At 41.8% G+C, this 20420-nt stretch overlaps 1 protein-coding gene across 5 annotated transcripts in view; it reads right to left on the bottom strand.

The window, feature by feature from the left end:
- The window catches only part of LOC128689991 (uncharacterized oxidoreductase YjmC), a 113404-nt gene that overhangs the window by 63511 nt on the left and 29473 nt on the right, over positions 1-20420 (bottom strand). For all 5 annotated transcript variants that reach the window (XM_053778455.2, XM_070088667.1, XM_053778458.2 and 2 more), the window contains exon 3: positions 14767-14955. In XM_053778455.2, the coding sequence (XP_053634430.1) occupies positions 14767-14955 (189 nt within the window). The remainder of the gene's footprint in view (positions 1-14766; positions 14956-20420) is intronic.

Genomic DNA, 20420 nt, shown 5'->3' on the forward strand with positions numbered 1-20420 from the left:
AGGCCAGGACGAATGAAGCCAAACTACAAGAAAGGGGACTACACAGGAATGAGGAACTACCTGAACGGGGTTCAGTGGGACAGAGAACTGGCAGGGAAGCCAGTTAATGAGATGATGGAATATGTAGCAACAAAATGCAAGGAGGCTGAGGAGAGGTTTGTACCCAAGGGTAACAGGAATAATGAAAAAGCCAGGATGAGCCCATGGTTTACCCAAAGGTGCAGGGAGGCAAAAACCAAGTGTGCTAGGGAATGGAAGAAATATAGAAGGCAAAGGACCCAGGAGAATAAGGAGAACAGTCGTAGAGCCAGAAACGAATATGCACAGATAAGAAGGGAGGCCCAAAGACAATATGAAAATGACATAGCAGCGAAAGCCAAATCTGACCCGAAACTGTTGTACAGCCACATCAGGAGGAAAACAACAGTCAAGGACCAGGTAATCAGGCTAAGGAAGGAAGGAGGAGAGACAACAAGAAATGACCGTGAAGTATGTGAAGAACTCAACAAGAGATTCAAAGAAGTGTTCACAGAGGAGACAGAAGGGACTCCAGAAAGACGGAGAGGTGGGGCACACCACCAAGTGCTGGACACAGTGCACACAACCGAGGAAGAAGTGAAGAGGCTTCTGAGTGAGCTAGATACCTCAAAGGCAATGGGGCCAGATAACATCTCCCCATGGGTATTGAGAGAGGGAGCAGAGGCGCTATGTGTACCCCTAACAACAATATTCAATACATCTATCGAAACAGGGAGATTGCCTGAGGCATGGAAGACAGCAAATGTAGTCCCAATCTTTAAAAAAGGAGACAGACATGAAGCATTAAACTACAGACCAGTGTCACTGACATGTATAGTATGCAAAATCATGGAGAAGATTATCAGGAGAAGAGTGGTGGAACACCTAGAAAGGAACGATCTCATCAACAGCAGCCAACATGGTTTCAGGGACGGGAAATCCTGTGTCACAAACCTACTGGAGTTCTATGACATGGTGACAGCAGTAAGACAAGAGAGAGAGGGGTGGGTGGATTGCATTTTCTTGGACTGCAAGAAGGCGTTTGACACAGTTCCACACAAGAGATTGGTGCAAAAACTGGAGGACCAAGCAGGGATAACAGGGAAGGCACTACAATGGATCAGGGAATACTTGTCAGGAAGACAGCAGCGAGTCATGGTACGTGGCGAGGTGTCAGAGTGGGCACCTGTGACCAGCGGGGTCCCGCAGGGGTCAGTCCTAGGACCAGTGCTGTTTCTGGTATTTGTGAACGACATGACGGAAGGAATAGACTCTGAGGTGTCCCTGTTTGCAGATGACGTGAAGTTGATGAGAAGAATTCACTCGATCGAAGACCAGGCAGAACTACAAAGGGATCTGGACAGGCTGCAGACCTGGTCCAGCAATTGGCTCCTGGAGTTCAATCCCACCAAGTGCAAAGTCATGAAGATTGGGGAAGGGCAAAGAAGGCCGCAGACGGAGTACAGTCTAGGGGGTCAGAGACTACAAACCTCACTCAAGGAAAAAGATCTTGGGGTGAGTATAACACCAGGCACATCTCCTGAAGCGCACATCAACCAAATAACTGCTGCAGCATATGGGCGCCTAGCAAACCTCAGAACAGCATTCCGACATCTTAATAAGGAATCATTCAGGACCCTGTACACCGTGTACGTTAGGCCCATATTGGAGTATGCGGCACCAGTTTGGAACCCACACCTAGCCAAGCACGTGAAGAAACTAGAGAAAGTGCAAAGGTTTGCAACAAGACTAGTCCCAGAGCTAAGAGGTATGTCCTACGAGGAGAGGTTAAGGGAAATCAACCTGACGACACTGGAGGACAGGAGAGATAGGGGGGACATGATAACGACATACAAAATACTGAGAGGAATTGACAAGGTGGACAAAGACAGGATGTTCCAGAGATTGGACACAGTAACAAGGGGACACAGTTGGAAGCTGAAGACACAGATGAATCACAGGGATGTTAGGAAGTATTTCTTCAGCCACAGAGTAGTCAGTAAGTGGAATAGTTTGGGAAGCGATGTAGTGGAGGCAGGATCCATACATAGCTTTAAGCAGAGGTATGATAAAGCTCACGGCTCAGGGAGAGTGACCTAGTAGCGATCAGTGAAGAGGCGGGGCCAGGAGCTCGGACTCGACCCCCGCAGCCTCAACTAGGTGAGTACAACTAGGTGAGTACACACACACACACACACACACACACACACACACACACACACACACACACACACACACACACACACACACACACACACACACACACACACACACAAACACACACACACACACACACACACACACACACACACACACACACACACACACACGCGCGCGCGCGCGCGCACAAGAGATTAGTGCAGAAGCTGGAGGATCAGGAGCATGTAAAAGGGAGGGCACTGCAATGGATCAGGGAATACCTGACAGGGAGGCAACAACGAGTCATGGTACGTGAAGAGGTATCACAGTGGGCGCCTGTTACGAGCGGGGTCCCACAGGGGTCAGTTCTAGGACCAGTGCTATTTTTGATATATGCGAACGACATGATGGAAGGAATAGACTCTGAAGTGTCCCTATTCACAGATGATGTGAAGCTGATGAGAAGAATTAAATCGGATGAGGAGAAGGCAGGACTGCAAAAGAGACCTGAACAGGCTGGACATGTGGTCCAGAAACTGGCCTCTCGAATTCAACCCTGCCAAATGCAAAGTCATAAAGTTTGGGGAGGGGCAAAGAAGACCGCAGACAGAGTATAGGCTAGGTGGACAAAGACTACAGACCTCACTCAGGGAGAGAGACCTTGGGGTGACCATAACACCGAGCACGTCACCGGAGGCACACAACCAAATAACTGCTGCAGCATACGGGCGCCTGGCAAACCTGAGAATAGCGTTCCGATACCTTAATAAGGAATCGTTCAAGGCACTGTACACGGTGTATGTTAGGCCCATACTGGAGTATGCAGCACCAGTCTGGGGCCCACACCTGGTCAAGCACTTCAAGAAGTTAGAGAAAGTACAAAGGTTTGCAACAAGGCTAGTCCCAGAGCTCAGGGGAATATCATACGAGGAAATCAGACTGACGACACTGGAGGACAGAAGGGTCAGGGGAGACATGATAACGACATACAAGATGCTGCGAGTGTTGCAACCCCTGAATTGGTTGCAATGTATATTATGTATATATATTACATGTATATTACCTTTTCAAATAATTTTAAATTGCTTATATTTGCGATAATAGCTAAATCGTGAATATATTGCTTTATATTATTATTTGACTTAGTTAAATTTTGTTAGGTAGGATGTAACATATTATTATGTGCTCAATTCAAGTCTTGATTGTCTAACTACTGTAATTATCGCTTTTTGCTCGTTACTCTGGCGGCTTCTCGTTGTTGCTGAGCAGCAGCTGTCCATGGAGCTATCACATGATCGAGTGGGGGGTGTCCTCATCTCGCCTGAAGTATTCAGTCTGGTCTAGACTCGCTGGGTGGTTGGACGTATTCCAGACAAAGTGCCTAAATCTCTCTTAAAGGCCCTTGTTGGAAGATCATCTCTTGTCTCATTATTGTTGTATGTTCTGTAGAACTCTGCTCACAGAACACTGTATAGACTTAGTGATTTTCGACATTGTACTGAGGTTGTGTGTCACATAGATACTCTGAGCAACTCAGGTTCTGAACTGTAGCTTCTGACCTAATTTGTACTGGTTTCTGTGTACTGTCACAGTCAGGAATTTTCTTATGTGGAGGACCTGCTGATGGTCCCTACTTAGTGTCTTTATATTATCTCCTTGATCCTGATTGTGTCGCAGTTGCTTGTTATATTGCTAGTGGGCTTAGCATTCTTTTTATTGTTCAAGCAGACTGTTCTGAATGCCAGTTGGCCAAGAAGTTAGTTTATTTGAGGACTTTGTCAGTCACTTGTTTAAGTCTAGTCGAGTCTTGAGACATAGCGAACTACTTAGAGCACTTACACACATACACACAAACTTATTTGTGCATATTTGTAATATCTTATTAAATGTTATTGTATCAAACGGTACTTAAGAATTATAAATGTGATATGTGCTTTCAGCACAATAATACTGTACACGAGAGAAGTGATTATTATTAATTTGTTTGAAATGATTAATTTAATTTACTTTGATCTTATACCTCTAGACATTAATAATAAAATTATTAAATTTTAATTTTTCTAGTTAGTAGCCTACCAGTTGTAATCCTGAAGTACTAATAATTCTTATTGAATTCTAATGGATAATTGAACAAGGATACTGACTAATTGTTATGAAAACCCAGTAATAGGTTGGATGCTAGAAGGTCAGTCCTTTCTAGTATTCACTGGAGATCTCTAAGCTTTTAGAATTGCGTTTTTTGTAACAAATGGGGGCCTGTCTGGGATGCTCTTGTCCCAAGGTGTTGGAGAAATTTTCCAGTTTGACATACTAGTAACTCTATTGTTCAAACACTTTGAGTACTTTCCTAATCTGAAGACTTTGAGTTTAGTCTTGCACAACATACCAGGTGGATGTACGTACCTGAGTGAGTCTCTTGATCCAAGGAGATGGAGATACTGTTTATGAGCTCTAGCTCTAAGACAACCAACACTAAAATTCCTTTTAGCATTATAGTTTCCCATAATCACTCTCTCGTAGTATATTTATTTTCGTGATGTATGCCAAAGTGAAACAGTTAATTGATAATCTCACTTTGTGTTAGTTAAGTACATTAAAACTTCAGACGTGTTGGCGAGGAGCCAAATATCTCTGTGTGACGTATAACAGGAATTACACCACAGAAACTGTCAGACCGTTGATTAAAGATATATTGTTTCCTGCTCATACAGAGATGTCTGATTATGATTCAGATTCAGAAAGCCTAGTGTCACAATTAGGAAGTATGACTCTATTTGATGACGTGGAAGAAAGAGCAACTAAGGCAGAAGTGTCTGAGCCTAGTGTAGCTCAGTTCTCGCTCATGCCTTCCCTCCTAACTGGTAGTATGACTCAGCCTCATGCTAGTACCGTGTATGCTACACGTGTATCTTCTTATCTTAGACCAGACCTAGACTCTCTAGGGACGGCTGGACGAAGTGCCCGACCTAAGGACCGTCCAAAAAGACATGTTAATTTCCCTACTCCTCCATTACCCACTGGTCCTATCTCTCAGGAACAGTTTGAGAGGTTTGAATGCCTCATTATGTTGCAGACTGCACAAATAGAGGCACAGAGGAAATTGAACAAAGAAGATTTCCAGAGAGAAAATGTTCGTCTGGGAAGACAACAGACTGATAGATCACAGGACACACTTAATGTGCAGAAAGCTGCATCCATGGTTCCTGTGGTCCTATCTCTCAGGAACAGTTTGAGAGGTTTGAATGCCTCATTATGTTGCAGACTGCACAAATAGAGGCACAGAGGAAATTGAACAAAGATGATTTCCAGAGAGAAAATGTTCGTCTGGGAAGACAATAGACTGATAGATCACAGGACACATTTAATGTGCAGAAAGCTGCATCCATGGTTCCTAAGTTTTTTCAGAGTGACTTACACCTATTTTGATGTGTTTGAGAACCAGGCACGTGCTATGAACTGGCCACGTAAGCACTGGGCTACCTTGTTGCACACAGCTTTGACAGGAAGAGCTCAAACTTGTACTGCTGCTTTACCATTTGCCAAGTACATTAGTCATGATGCTGTCAAGCAAACTATTCTAGAGACATAACTTGTTGCCTGTAAGTTATCAACGTGGATTTCGTACGTTACAACGACGGCAAGATCAAACTTGTGTAGAGTTTGCTCGTGAGAAAAAAGTTGCATTTGAGAGATGGTGTAGGTCTGCCAAGTGCAACAACTACGACAGCCTTGTTCAGTTGTTACTTCACGAAGAGTTTAACAACTGTATGTCTGCTGACATACAAGAATATCTGATCGATCATACTACCTCGGATATTCTGGAAACTGCAGCAATAGCAGACAATTACGAGATTTCTCACAAACTTGTACATACTAAAACACAAATAAACAAGGTAACTAAAAATTGTCCTAGAAGTTGGCAACCTAAATTAGCTGCTCATTGCCGGCCTGATGTACCTGTTACTGTAACTTCTCATACCTTTACCAGGAAAACACACAATCCTGAATCTGTCTCTGTGGGTAGACAGAAATCTGATATAAGATAAGATAAGATAAGATTTCGTTCGGATTTTTAACCCCGGAGGGTTAGCCACCCAGGATAACCCAAGAAAGTCAGTGCGTCATCGAGGACTGTCTAACTTATTTCCATTGGGGTCCTTAATCTTGTCCCCCAGGATGCGACCCACACCAGTCGACTAACACCCAGGTACCTATTTGCTGCTAGGTGAACAGGACAACAGGTGTAAGGAAACGCGTCGAAATGTTTCCACCCGCCGGGAATCGAACCCGGGCCCTCCGTGTGTGAAGCGGGAGCTTTAGCCACCAGGCCACCGGGCCTGGAAGAAGAATGTTAAATGTACCTATTGTAACAGAAAAGGACATGCTAGAGAGTATTGCTATAAGTTAGAAAGAGATATGAGAAGCAGTTGTGTGGCTGGTGCCCCCACTCAAGTCGTATCCTCTTCCAAGCAACAAAGGCACCAAAATCCTAGTAATACCTCTGATCCTACCGTTTTAGATAATATTACTCAGAACAGATGACTAGCGTCAGAAAGTGTATCTGACGAAAAGATTCGTTCAGTGATGAGTCCTTACTTTTCGAGAGGTAAAGCAGGATTTGACGGATCACATCTAACTGAGATACTTTCTTTCACAGACACTGGCAGTTATCTCACTTTATTAAGAGAAGATGTACTGCCCATAACTGATTATACCTATTGCAAGATAGATGTATTATTAGAAGCCTTTGGAGGGGCTGTTATAAAAGTACCTCTGCAGAAAGTTTATATTGAAATAAGCTATTATACTGGTTAAATTTCAGTGGGTATATCCAGTGGCGTATTTCCCATCAGGTCAGTGGACTTGTTGATAGGGAACGATATCCTTCATGCTGGTATATGTAAAGAACCACTTGTGATTGATAATAACACTGATGATAATTATGCCATTGAAGCTTGTAGAGAGAAGCCTATTTTATTTCCTCTCAGCGCAATTACTAGAGCTATGTCAAAGATACAACCATCCTTGTCTCCTGTTGAGTTAGTGGATGACAATGATTTGGGCTTGAATATGTTGTTTAGTGACGCTCTGCACCCAGGGTCATTAACACCAACTCCCCCCTGTCATCAACCTAGTCAGGACACACCTGACGTTAAATTTCTAACTCATGATGATTTAATCAAGGATCAGTTTGTTGATCAGTCACTGGAAAGACTGAGAGATATAGCAGTTACTGAGAGTGAAGCAAAGGATCTCGATAATTGTTACTATTATAGTAATGGTGCACTGATGGAGAAAAATACATGTAAGTTGTCAGCTGATAGTGTTTCCACCACAGTCAAGCATCTCGTAGTGTTACCAGTTACACTTCGTGAACAAGCCATTGATTTTGCTCACAATAGTCCCATAGGAGGACATTTGGGTGTCAAGAAGACACTCGGTAAACTGGTAAAACATTTCACTTGGCCAAAGATGAAGGAAACAGTAGGTGATCATGTGCGACGTTGCCACGTGTGTCAAGTGACAGGCAAGCCAGCACACACACCTCCACCTACACCTCTCACTATGTTCACTAGTAGCAAAGTTCAGTTCATCTGGACTAGTGATTGTTCAGATTTGTTCAAAAGGTTGAAGCATCTGCTTTCCTCTGTTCTTGTGAAGAGTCCTAATTTCAATCTTCCCTTTTTACATACAGAGGCGAGTGGTTATGCAGTGGGTGTTGTGCTGCTCCAACAGTCAACATCCACTGATATTCTCCATCCTATATGTTACTATTCATCTAAGCTTAAACGACACCAGAAAAATTATGCCACTATTGAGAAAGAGGCTCTAGATCTTGTGGTGTCCTTTGAACATTTTGACGTGTATTTGGGCACTTCCCCATTTTAAATTAACGTAATTTTATGCCCAAATTCCTTTTGTTACTTTTTTGTTACCTTTTTGTTACTTGCTATATCAAATTCAGTAGAGTAACTTAATCCCTCCAACCCATATTAACTATATATACTCATGTCTAATGAATCTATTTATATATTCACAGTGGTGGTGATATGTGTGTGAGTTGGAGACAGAAGCTGAGTGATGAGTTTGTAGTGTTGTGTGGACGATGTTACTGCATGGTGGAACACTGTCCTGCCGCAGACCCCCCCCCTCACTACACACGTTAAGCTGTTTCATATTCAGATGTCCATACTGCACAGCATTCCACAACCACTACTTAAGAGTGGAATGCCATCTCCTATCTATAGCACAAGACTATTGTTTGTATGCAGTCTCCATTATTATGATCGAGCCTCAACGTGTCATGCTTGTCTACGCTATCCTGTCTCTACACTGATGTACATAACCATGAGTATGCAGAGATACGAAACTGTGTACTGCCCTATTACTAGGGGCATAACTTAGTGATGTAGACTCTGAAATTATAGAAGTGCTTGACACAAGAGTGACTCTCATTATTTTTTATATTAAATTGTGTTAGTAAAGTAACCTGAGTTATCAGTAATAATGTGAAAGACATTAATGCAACTCCTAGTGCGACCGTTTGTCGTGTTGGGGGGGTGTTGCAACCCTTAAATGGGTTGCAATGTATATTATGTATATACATTACATGTATATTACCTTTTCATATAATTTTATATTGCTTATATTTGCGATAATAGCTAAATCGTGAATATATTGCTTTATATTATTATTTGACTTAGTTAAATTTTGTTAGGTAGGATGTAACATATTATTATGTGCTCAGTTCAAGTCTTGTCTAACTACTGTAATTATCGCTTTTTGCTCGTTACTCTGCTGGCTTCTCTTTGTTGCTGAGCAGCAGCTGTCCACGGAGCTATCACGTGATCGAGGGGGGTGTCCTCATCTCGCCTGAAGTATTCAGTCTGGTCTAGACTCGCTGGGTGGTTGGATGTATTCCAAACAAAGTGCCTAAATCTCTCTTGTAGGCCCTTGTTGGAAGATCGTCTCTTGTCTCGTTATTGTTGTACGTTCTGTAGAACTCTGTTCACAGAACACTGTATAGACTTATTGATTTTCGACAATGTACTGAGGATGTGTGTCGCATAGACACTCTGAGCAACTCAGGTCCTGAGCTGTAGCTTCTGACCTAATTTGTACTGGTTTCTGTGTACTGTCACAATCGGGGATTTTCTTATGCTGAACTTAGATTCAGTAGTATGGGAGTTTGGTGACTTTTGTGGAGGACCTGCTGATGGTCCCTACTTACTGTCTTTATATTATCTCCTTGATCCTGATTGTGTCGCAGTTGCTTGTTATATTGCTAGTGGGCTTAGCATTCTTTTTATTGTTCAAGCAGACTGTTCTGACTGCCAGTTGGCCAAGAAGTTAGTTTATTTGAGGACTTTGTCAGTCACTTGTTTAAGTCTAGTCGAGTCTTGAGACATAGCGAACTACTTAGAGCACTTACACACATACACACAAACTTACTTGTACATATTTGTAATATCTTATTAAATGTTATTGTACCAAACGGTACTTAAGAATTATAAATGTGATATGTGCTTTCAGCACAATAATACTGTACACGAGAGAAGAGATTATTATTAATTTGTTTGAATTGATTAATTTAATTTACTTTGATCTTATACCTCTAGACATTATTAATAAAATTATTAAATTTTAATTTTTCTAGTTAGTAGCCTACCAGTTGTAATCCTGAAGTACTAATAATTCTTATTGAATTCTAATGGATAATTGGACAAGGATACTGACTAATTGTTACGAAAACCCAGTAACAGGCTGGATGCTAGAAGGGCAGTCCTTTCTAGTATTCACTGGAGATCTCTAAGCTTTTAGAATCGCGTTTTTTGTAACAGCGGGGAATAGACAAGGTGGACAGACGTAGGATGTTCCAGAGGGGGACACAGAAACAAGGGGTCACAACGGGAAGCTGAAGACTCAGACGAGTCACAGGGGCGTTAGGAAGTATTTCTTCAGTCACAGAGTCGTCAGGAAGTGGAATAGCCTAGCAAGTGAACTAGTGGAGGCAGGAACCATACATAGTTTTAAGAAGAGGTATGACAAAGCCCAGGAAGCAGAGAGGGAGAGAACCTAGTAGCGATCAGTGAAGAGGCGGGGCCAGGAGCTGAGTCTCGACCCCTGCAACCACAATTAGGTGATTACAATTAGGTGAGTACACACACATGCACACACACACACCCACACACACACACCCACCCACACACACCCACCCACACCCACACACACGCACCCACACACCCACACCCACCCACCCACACACAAACACACACACACACACAACACACACGCACACACACACACACACACACACACACACACACACACACACACACACATACGATCAGTGAAGAGGTGGGGCCAGGAGCTGAGTCTCGACCCCTGCAACCACAATTAGGTGAGTACAATTAGGTGAGTACACACACACACACACACACACATACATATACCCACACACCCACACACACACACACACACACACACACACACACACACACACACACGCACACATATGGTTATGCTTTATTTACAGCTAGCAAAGTCAGGGTATTTCTCCAGAATGGTTTGTAATATACCACTATGGATAAAATACTTTGCCATTTCTTGAACATTATTCTAAATTCATCAATTTTATCGCACTCCGGTACATAATGACGCAGGGTGTGACAATAGTCCATCTGGCAAAGTTTACGTTTCGTTTGGTCTACATCTGGTGGTGGTGATTTAACCTGCCAAAGCTACTTGTAACCCAGCTGGAGCCGGGCAGTAGTGACATCCCAGAGTCTGCTTATTTTGCTGGATGCACCACAGACATGTGACTCCTCCTGCATGACGGAATGATAATAGATGGACTGACTTGTGTCAATCTACCCGAGTCTTAAGTCAATAAAATTCAGTTGAAGTTCTTTTCGTATTTGTGGAAAATATTTTAATTTTCCGAAGCTATAGTGCCTAATAGATGTTTAATGTGTTGATATGGGTCAAAAAATGTATTTGAAAATGGAAAAGAACCAACAGGGAACCGCTGCTCCTACGCGGATGACAGAGGGGAGAGGGGCGGGAGTGTTTTGAATAGAGTTAAGAGGCTGGGAAAAAATGGGACCAGCAAATTGGGGTCCACGGCGGCCTAAGGATTAATATAGGCCTCACTTCGTAATAGGAAGTGTCGTAGCTGTTCCTGGTGAAGAGCGAGGGAACGTGATTTATAGGACCATCGTAATAAAGTGGTAAAATTAGTGAATAATGGTAAGCACGGTGGAACTGGCGTGACGCCATCGAGTGTGTTCAGGGGAAAATACCCGTGATTTAATCATCACTCATCGGTCTCAGATCTTAATGGAGTGACCTCTAATGTGCATAATAGTTGTGAGGCGCTAAACTGTATGGTGGGCTGTGAAGTAATCAGTGATAATAACACTAAGTTACGAGAATGTGTTAAGTGAAATGAGTCGCCATTTTCCGAGTGAGTTTATGGATCTCACGATTTCTAAACCGGGACAAACCATTGGATACTTCGTCCTGCTGAAATAATAATCGTATCGGTGTAGCAGGACATTGAAATGGGATGGTGAATGGAGGAAATATGGAGGAAATAAGGAGCATCAATCACCCACAGTTAAGTAACCATTCTAATTATAGGAGACTGATACTGGCCAGTTAGGTATGTTGTAATTGGATAGGTTATGGGTGATCCAGCTACATCAAGTGACCACCAGAGAATATCTGGTAAATGGTGTTTTTATATACAAGTGTTTTTTCCTTGATGGATATGTATGTGTAACCTACTCCACCCTTTCATTCAGTCAAACCAATATAATCTATACAGTCCACAATTAATTAGTAGCGCCTTACTTGTGGGTGCTATCCACTTCATACTGGTCTCGGATAGATATGGGTAAGATTGTGAGGTCGAAGGAGCCACCTGCAGTGACCAGGGGTGGCTAAGTTTTCTCACATGTCTACACGGGGTAACTACTGTAAACAATATATGGTTGTCGCCTCCCAATGAGATTGCGTGCATGAATGTAATGTTGAGGTACATACAGGTAACCCCATATAAAAATTTCCACAGTATTATTGTTCTCAAACTACTACCTGACACGCCAAGATTGTAATCTACTACCTCTTTGAAAGCATACAGCTTAGTCAATTTATCAGTTTTATCATGCATCTGAAGACCAGTGTGAGATGGAATCCACAGCATGTGCACTCTGACTCCACTGTCCACAATCTTACCATACCTGTGTCTGGCTTCTGACACGAGCATGCCACAATTTATGCTTAATGAGTTGAGAGCATTTATGGATGACAGGGAATCAGTTACAATTAAACTGTCAATCTTAGATACATATATGCATTTCAGTGTACGAAGTGTGGCAAACAGTTTTGTCTGAAGGGTAGAGGCCCAATTATTAATACGTGTTCCAGTTTCTTTAAGAGAGCCATCACTCTGTACGACAACAGCAGCACTACCAGCTGCACCAGTGGATTGGTGAACAGAACCATCAACGTAAATAATTTGCTAGAGTGTGTGCTGTGTGACTAAGTTATCAATACAGCTTGAGGTATCATGTTTGGCTTCAAGGCGAAGTTTTGGTTGTGATTTAAGAAGTAGTTTGGGGGAAAATGGAGGAATGGTAGTTTGGATAGGATAATATCCCATGGAGCGGAGAAGCGCCGCTGTTGCTTTGACATAGATCATGTATCTGATTCATGCGGAGGTCGGTTCCAGTTTTTTCGATCCATCTGGAGGGGTGTTCAGCAGTGCTGAGGAAAGTTTGGAGGGCTTCTGTGCAGGGGTTTGAATGGGCTTGCCTGAGCATATTAACCCCACTTAGGATAATTCTTTCAGTAACACGATCTCTGATGCTTGGAATATCAAGTTCTTTTTTGCATATTTAAAATTTTGGCAGTACGAGGGCATCCTTAAAAACAGCAGCCTCAATGGGAATCCCCATTGTTATGGCTTAGGAATTGTAACAATTCCTAAGCCATAACAATGGGTATTCCCTTCTGGTTCAGAATAAATTTCACTTCCTGATTACCTCATCTCTACTTAATTCTCAATGCTCTTCTCTAGAGCACTGCTACCATCTTCTAGTACCTTCTATTACCTTCTAGTACCTTCTACCACAAGTGTAGACCCATGTCAAGGAAAACTACTAGTCTTATTGTTGCACCTGACCTCACATCTAATCTTAAATAATTAGCTCTTCTAGTTGAATGTTTCAGGCAGCGTGCCAGATGTTGGACCTGTTGAAGAGACACGTCTACCTTCACCTGATGACCACAGTACCGTAAATGGAGCCATTTATATCGCACCCATCAACCGAAAATGAAACTAAGCCGATGTTTCTGTCCATCTTGGACCATTATGAAACCACAAGTACAAGAGAAAAGGGAAAGAAGTCAGAGGTCATGTCAGGGAAAGAAGTGAAGAGATAGCCAAGGTTAGGTCAGGGGAGGTGAGGAAACAACTAAGATCGGGTCAAATCAAGTGTGTTCTGGAAAGCATAGCATTTAACAATAAGCTAGGAAAGGCAAGCGTCAACAAAAATATTACTAGAACTAAGATTTATTTTAGGAATGTTGATTGTAAGTTTAAATTACGCAAGATGGTGTCTACGAACACTGGAAATACAGACAATTCTGAAAGGTAGGGAAACCTGTATTCTCAGTTCCGTCGGAAGTTTAACCTGTAGGATCATGAGTGTGTCCTCTTCTTGGAGGATAGAGTCATTTAACAGTAACACAAGCATTGTACTCGTGTAGTGCATCGCGGGAGTCCCAGAAGGAAAGAGACCGAGGGGGACGACACATGTTCTCATATTACCTATTCTCAGTCACACTGTTGCCTTGCCTATTACCAACAAAGAGGTAGAGAGCAAGACTGAGATAAAAAAAAAAAAACGTGACTCAATTGCCCCACGAAGACGAACAGTGAAGTTGTGAAAATTCTAGATGAAATGTCCCTGAATATAGGAGCTCCTGCTTTAAACGAATCTTCACCAAATAAGTCATGCACCTCGTATACGGGCAATACTTTTTGTTCCCCACAGTTCATAATACAGCTGCTATCCTTCCTCATCTCATTTAAAATCTCATCCTCTTTAAGGTATATCATCCCACAGGATACGACCCACAACAGTCCATTAGCACCCAGTTTTTTTTGTTTTGTTTTTTTTGCTACCATGTGAACAGGGGCAGTAGGTTGTTGTTCCAATATTCATGAGACAGGACAAGCGTTTCCTGACACGGGGCTCAATCATATGCATGACCCGGTTATGGAAAAGTGGCAGAAGATATTAGAAGACTTGTCCACATGTCTTGATTACTGTCGGTACTCGTAAAAATAAGTTAATTTTTGTTAACTAAATCTAACCTAACTGAACTTAGAATAACAAGAGGTATTTTTTATTGGGGAGATTTAGCTAGGGGAGAAAAATCAATAGTGTACATATTATGTTTGAATACAAGAGTTTGTGATTTCAGATTGCCTGTAGCATCATCTTGTGCCTCCTTCCACCAAATTAGGCCAGTTACCAAAAGGAACAAAGCACCACGGATACAGATGTATAATACTGACAAACTGTTTATTCGCTTTACCTTTAGCACAGACCCAGCCAATACCAGTGGTTTGAGCTTTCCTGATAGCCAGGTCCATGGCGAACTTGCCCACAACTGGTCCAAGACCATTGTTGCCGTCCACCAGAGCGGTGGACACACTCTCTTTCACTATAGTGGGGGTCGTGCCAGCATCACACAAGTTATTCTTCACATCATTTATGTAGTGACCTGTAAAATGACAGGTTTTTCCTTATTAAACACGTGATTATATGGAAGAGCATTTATAAAAATTAATATCCAAATGGAGAATAATCATAGATCACTTGCAAATGCCATTAATTCACGACTTATTTACACACTGAAAATGCAAACTGGACGACATTTTGGACTTTCCTCCTGGACCATTATTAAGTCACTATTTAACGATGTTGCAGGATGGAGCGAAACGTCATTCAGCTTTCATTTAGAGTTTGTTGTTTAGATGTGAATTGTTCCAACAATGGTATTATGATAGCAAAATGGGAGGAAAACAGCGAGAAACATATCTTGAATAATTGAACAGTATTATGGTTGAAAACAGCAGATATTACTAGGATACCTCAGGGATATGTTTAAAAGACAATATTCAAAATAAAGTTGCTAGTAATGGCAAATCAATTGATCAACAAACAAAGAGAGATAGTAGAGGGCAACGAGTGACTAGCTCCCTTAAGGTTTACTATACAAATAGTAGGAGTCCAAGAAATAAGATAGATGAGCATAAAATAAAGTTTAATGAAATAAAATAAAGTTTAATAAACCAAAAGTTTAAACCAAAAATTCCATGTTAAGTGCTATACTTCAAAATTTTTAGTTATATATTCATTATTATCACTAATATACATGAATTATCGGCATGGTCATGTAGGAAAAAAATAATTAAATTTAATTTGTGAAAAAATAATAGGCGCATTATAAATTAAAAAGAAAATACTAGAAAAATACCGAAGTATCTTCCTATAAGCCTCCAGAAGTTTACCGTGAAAGGCTCTTGGTCTAAGGAAGTAGAGCCACCCCTCCCCTTCCTCGCATCAAACCTGATTACCTTCTATTCCCCAGGCTCTAAATGATCCCACCAACGGGTTTGGCGCTTCCCTTTGAATATAATAACTAATAATAAAAATAACAGTAATAATAATAAATCTTACATAAAAAGCTTCCTAGTTATGTAAAACATTTGTTTATAAGTTTGTGAAAATAACATGGAACGAGATACTAAGTTATTGATAAATATGTAAGTAAATCCCAGTGAACAAGTGGACAAGGGATCGGGAAGGAATACTCAGCGAATATCTGAACCAAGATAACAGTGAATAAATATTTAATAATAATGTCAATAACATTGTCAAATAGGAACTTTCTTGACTTTGACAGTAGCCCTGATGTATGTGTACATGTATGTGTACATGTATGTGTACATGTATGTGTACATGTATGTGTACATGTATGTGTACATGTATGTGTACATGTATGTGGTCATGTATGTGTACATGTATGTGTTCATGTATGTGTACATGTATGTGTACATGTATGTGTACATGTATGTGTACATGTATGTGTACATGCATGTGTACATGTATGTGTTCATGTATGTGTACATGTATGTGTACATGTATGTGTACATGTATGTGTACATGTATGTGTTCATGTATGTGTACATGTATGTGTACATGTATGTGTACATGTATGTGTACATGCATGTGTACATGTATGTGTTCATGTATGTGTACATGTATGTGTACATGTATGTGTACATGTATGTGTACATGTATGTGTTCATGTATGTGTACATGTATGTGTACATGTATGTGTACATGTATGTGTACATGTATGTCTTCATGTATGTGTACATGTATGTGTACATGTATGTGTACATGTACGTGTAAGTGCATATGTACATGAATGTGTACATGTGTACATGTATGTGTACATGTGTACATGCATGTGTACATGTATGTGTACATGTACGTGTAAATGCATGTGTACATGTATGTGTACATGTGTACATGTATGTGTACATGTATGTGTACATGTACGTGTAAATGCATGTGTACATGTATGTGTACATGTGTACATGTATGTGTACATGTATGTGTACATGTATGTGTACATGTATGTGTACATGTATGTGTTCATGTATGTGTACATGTATGTGTACATGTATGTGTTCATGTATGTGTACATGTATGTGTACATGTATATGTACATGTATGTGTTCATGTATGTGTACATGTATGTGTTCATGCATGTGTACATGTATGTGTTCATGTATGTGTACATGTATGTGTACATGTATGTGTACATGTATGTGTACATGTATGTGTACATGTATGTGTACATGTATGTGTACATGTATGTGTTCATGTATGTGTACATGTATGTGTTCATGCATGTGTACATGTATGTGTTCATGTATGTGTACATGTATGTGTACATGTATGTGTTCATGTATGTGTACATGTATGTGTTCATGCATGTGTACATGCATGTGTTCATGTATGTGTACATGTATGGGTACATGTGTACATGTATGTGTACATGTATGTGTACATGTATGTGTACATGTATGTGTACATGTATGTGTTCATGCATGTGTACATGTATGTGTTCATGTATGTGTACATGTATGTGTACATGTATGTGTACATGTATGTGTACATGTATGTGTTCATGTATGTGTACATGTATGTGTTCATGCATGTGTACATGTATGTGTTCGTGTATGTGTACATGTATGTGTACATGTATGTGTTCATGTATGTGTACATGTATGTGTTCATGCATGTGTACATGTATGTGTTCATGTATGTGTACATGTATGTGTACATGTATGTGTACATGTATGTGTACATGTATGTGTTCATGTATGTGTACATGTATGTGTACATGCATGTGTACATGTATGTGTTCATGTATGTGTACATGTATGTGTACATGCATGTGTACATGTATGTGTTCATGTATGTGTACATGTATGTGTACATGTATGTGTACATGCATGTGTACATATATGTGTACATGTATGTACTCACCTATTTGTACTCACCTATTTGTGGTTGCAGGGGTCGAGTCTTAGCTCCTGGCCCCGCCTCTTCACCGGTTGCTACTGGGCCCTCTCTCTCCCCGCTCCATGAGCTTTATCAAACCTCGTCTTAAAACTGTGTATGGTTCCTGCCTACACTACGTCATTTTCTAGGCTATTCCACTGCCTTACAACTCTATGACTGAAGAGATACTTCCTAATATCTCTCTGACTCATTTGTGTCTTCAACTTCCAATTGTGGCCTCTTGTTTCTGTGTCCCCTCCCTGGAACATCCTGTCTTTGTCCACCTTGTCTATTCCACGCAATATTTTATATGTCGTTATCATGTCTCCCCTGACCCTCCTGTCCTCCAGTGTCGTCAGGCCGATTTCCCTTAATCTTTCTTCATAGGACATTCCCCTTAGCTCTGGAACTAACCTTGTCGCAAACCTTTGTACTTTCTCTAGTTTCTTGACGTGCTTTATCAAGTGCGGGTTCCAAACAGGTGCTGCATACTCCAGTATGGGCCTGACATACACGGTGTACAGTGTCTTGAACGATTCCTTACTAAGGTATCGGAATGCTGTTCTCAGGTTTGCCAGGCGCCCATATGCTGCAGCAGTTATCTGGTTGATGTGTGCTTCCGGAGACATGCTCGGTGTTATACTCACCCCAAGATCTTTCTCCTTGAGTGAGGTTTGCAGTCTTTGGCCACCTAGCCTATACTCGGTCTGTGGTCTTCTGTTCCCTTCCCCTATCTTCATGACTTTGCATTTGGCAGGATTAAATTCGAGAAGCCATTTGCTGGACCAGGTGTCCAGTCTGTCCAGATCTCTTTGAAGTCCTGCCTGGTCCTCATCAGATTTAATTCTCCTCATTAACTTCACATCATCTGCAAACAGGGACACTTCTGAGTCTAACCCTTCCATCATGTCGTTCACATATACCAAAAATAGCACTGGTCCTAGGACCGACCCCTGTGGGACCCCGCTCGTCACAGGTGCCCACTGTGATACATCATTACGTACCATGACTCGTTGTTGTCTCCCTGTCAGGTATTCTTTGATCCATTGCAGTGCCCTTCCTGTTATATGCGCCTGATGCTCTAGCTTCTGCGCTAATCTCTTGTGAGGAACTGTGTCAAAGGCCTTCTTGCAGTCCAAGAAGATGCAATCAACCCACCCCTCTCTCTCGTGTCTTACTTCTGTTATTTTATCATAAAACTCCAGAAGGTTTGTGACACAGGATTTGCCTTCCATGAATCCGTGCTGGTTGGCATTTATACTCTTGTTCCGTTCCAGGTGCTCCACCACTCTCCTCCTGATAACCTTCTCCATAATTTTGCATACTATACACGTCAATGACACAGGTCTATAGTTTAGTGCCTCTTTTCTGTCTCCTTTTTTAAAAATGGGAACTACATTTGCCGTCTTCCATACCTCAGGTAGTTGCCCAGTTTCCAGGGACGTGTTGAAGATTGTGGTAAGTGGCACGCACAACATATCTGCTCCCTCTCTAAGGACCCACAGGGAGATGTTGTCCGGTCCCATTGCCTTTGAGGTATCGATGTCCCTTAGCAGTTTCTTCACCTCCTCCTCATCTGTATGTATGTCGTCCAACACTTGTTGGTGTATTCCTTGCTGGTGTCCCCATCTGGTCTGTCCCCCCAGAGTCCTTCCTGACTCTACTGTAAATACTTCCTTAAATCTCGTGTTGAGCTCCTCACATACCTCTTGATCGTTTCTTGTGAGTTCTCCACCTTCTTTCCTCACCCTTATCACCTGGTCCTTGACTGTTGTCTTCCTCCTAATGTGGCTATACAGCAGTTTCGGGTCAGATTTGACTTTCGATGCTATGTCGTTTTCATACTGTCGCTGGGCCTCCCTCCTTATCTGTGCATACTCGTTTCTGGCTCTTCTACTAATCTCCTTGTTTTCCTGGATCCTATGCCTCCTGTACCTTTTCCATTCTCTGTTGCACTTAGTTTTTGCCTCCCTACACCTTCGGGTAAACCAAGGACTCGTTTTGGTCTTCCTCTTATTTCTGTTTCCCTTGGGAACAAAACTTTCCTCTGCCTCCTTGCACTTTGTTGCCACATATTCCATCATCTTGTTTACTGATTTTCCTACCATTTCTCTGTCCCACTGAACCTCCTGCAGGAAGTTTCTCATACCTGTGTAGTCATCCCTTTTATAGTTTGGCCTGACCCCTTCAGTTCCTGTTACCTTCTCCACTTGTAACTCTACTATATAATCAAAACTCAGCACCACATGATCGCTAGCTCCAAGGGGCCTCTCGTAAGTGATGTCCTCAATGTCTGAACTGCTCAGGGTGAACACAAGATCCAGTCTTGCTGGCTCATCCTCCCCTCTCTCTCTGGTTGTGTCCCTGACATGTTGATGCATGAGGTTTTCAAGTACCACATCCATCATCTTGGCTCTCCATGTTTCGGGACCCCCATGTGGCTCCAGGTTTTCCCAGTCGATCTCCCTGTGGTTGAAATCGCCCATTACCAGTAACTTTGCTCTGCTCGAGTGAGCTCTTCTTGCCACCTCAGCCAGTGTGTCCACCATCACCCTGTTGTTTTCTTCGTACTCCTCTCTTGGCCTCCTGCAGTTCTGTGGTGGGTTA

This window comes from Cherax quadricarinatus, chromosome 25 (assembly GCF_038502225.1).
Source record: "Cherax quadricarinatus isolate ZL_2023a chromosome 25, ASM3850222v1, whole genome shotgun sequence".
Lineage (NCBI taxonomy): Eukaryota > Metazoa > Arthropoda > Malacostraca > Decapoda > Parastacidae > Cherax > Cherax quadricarinatus.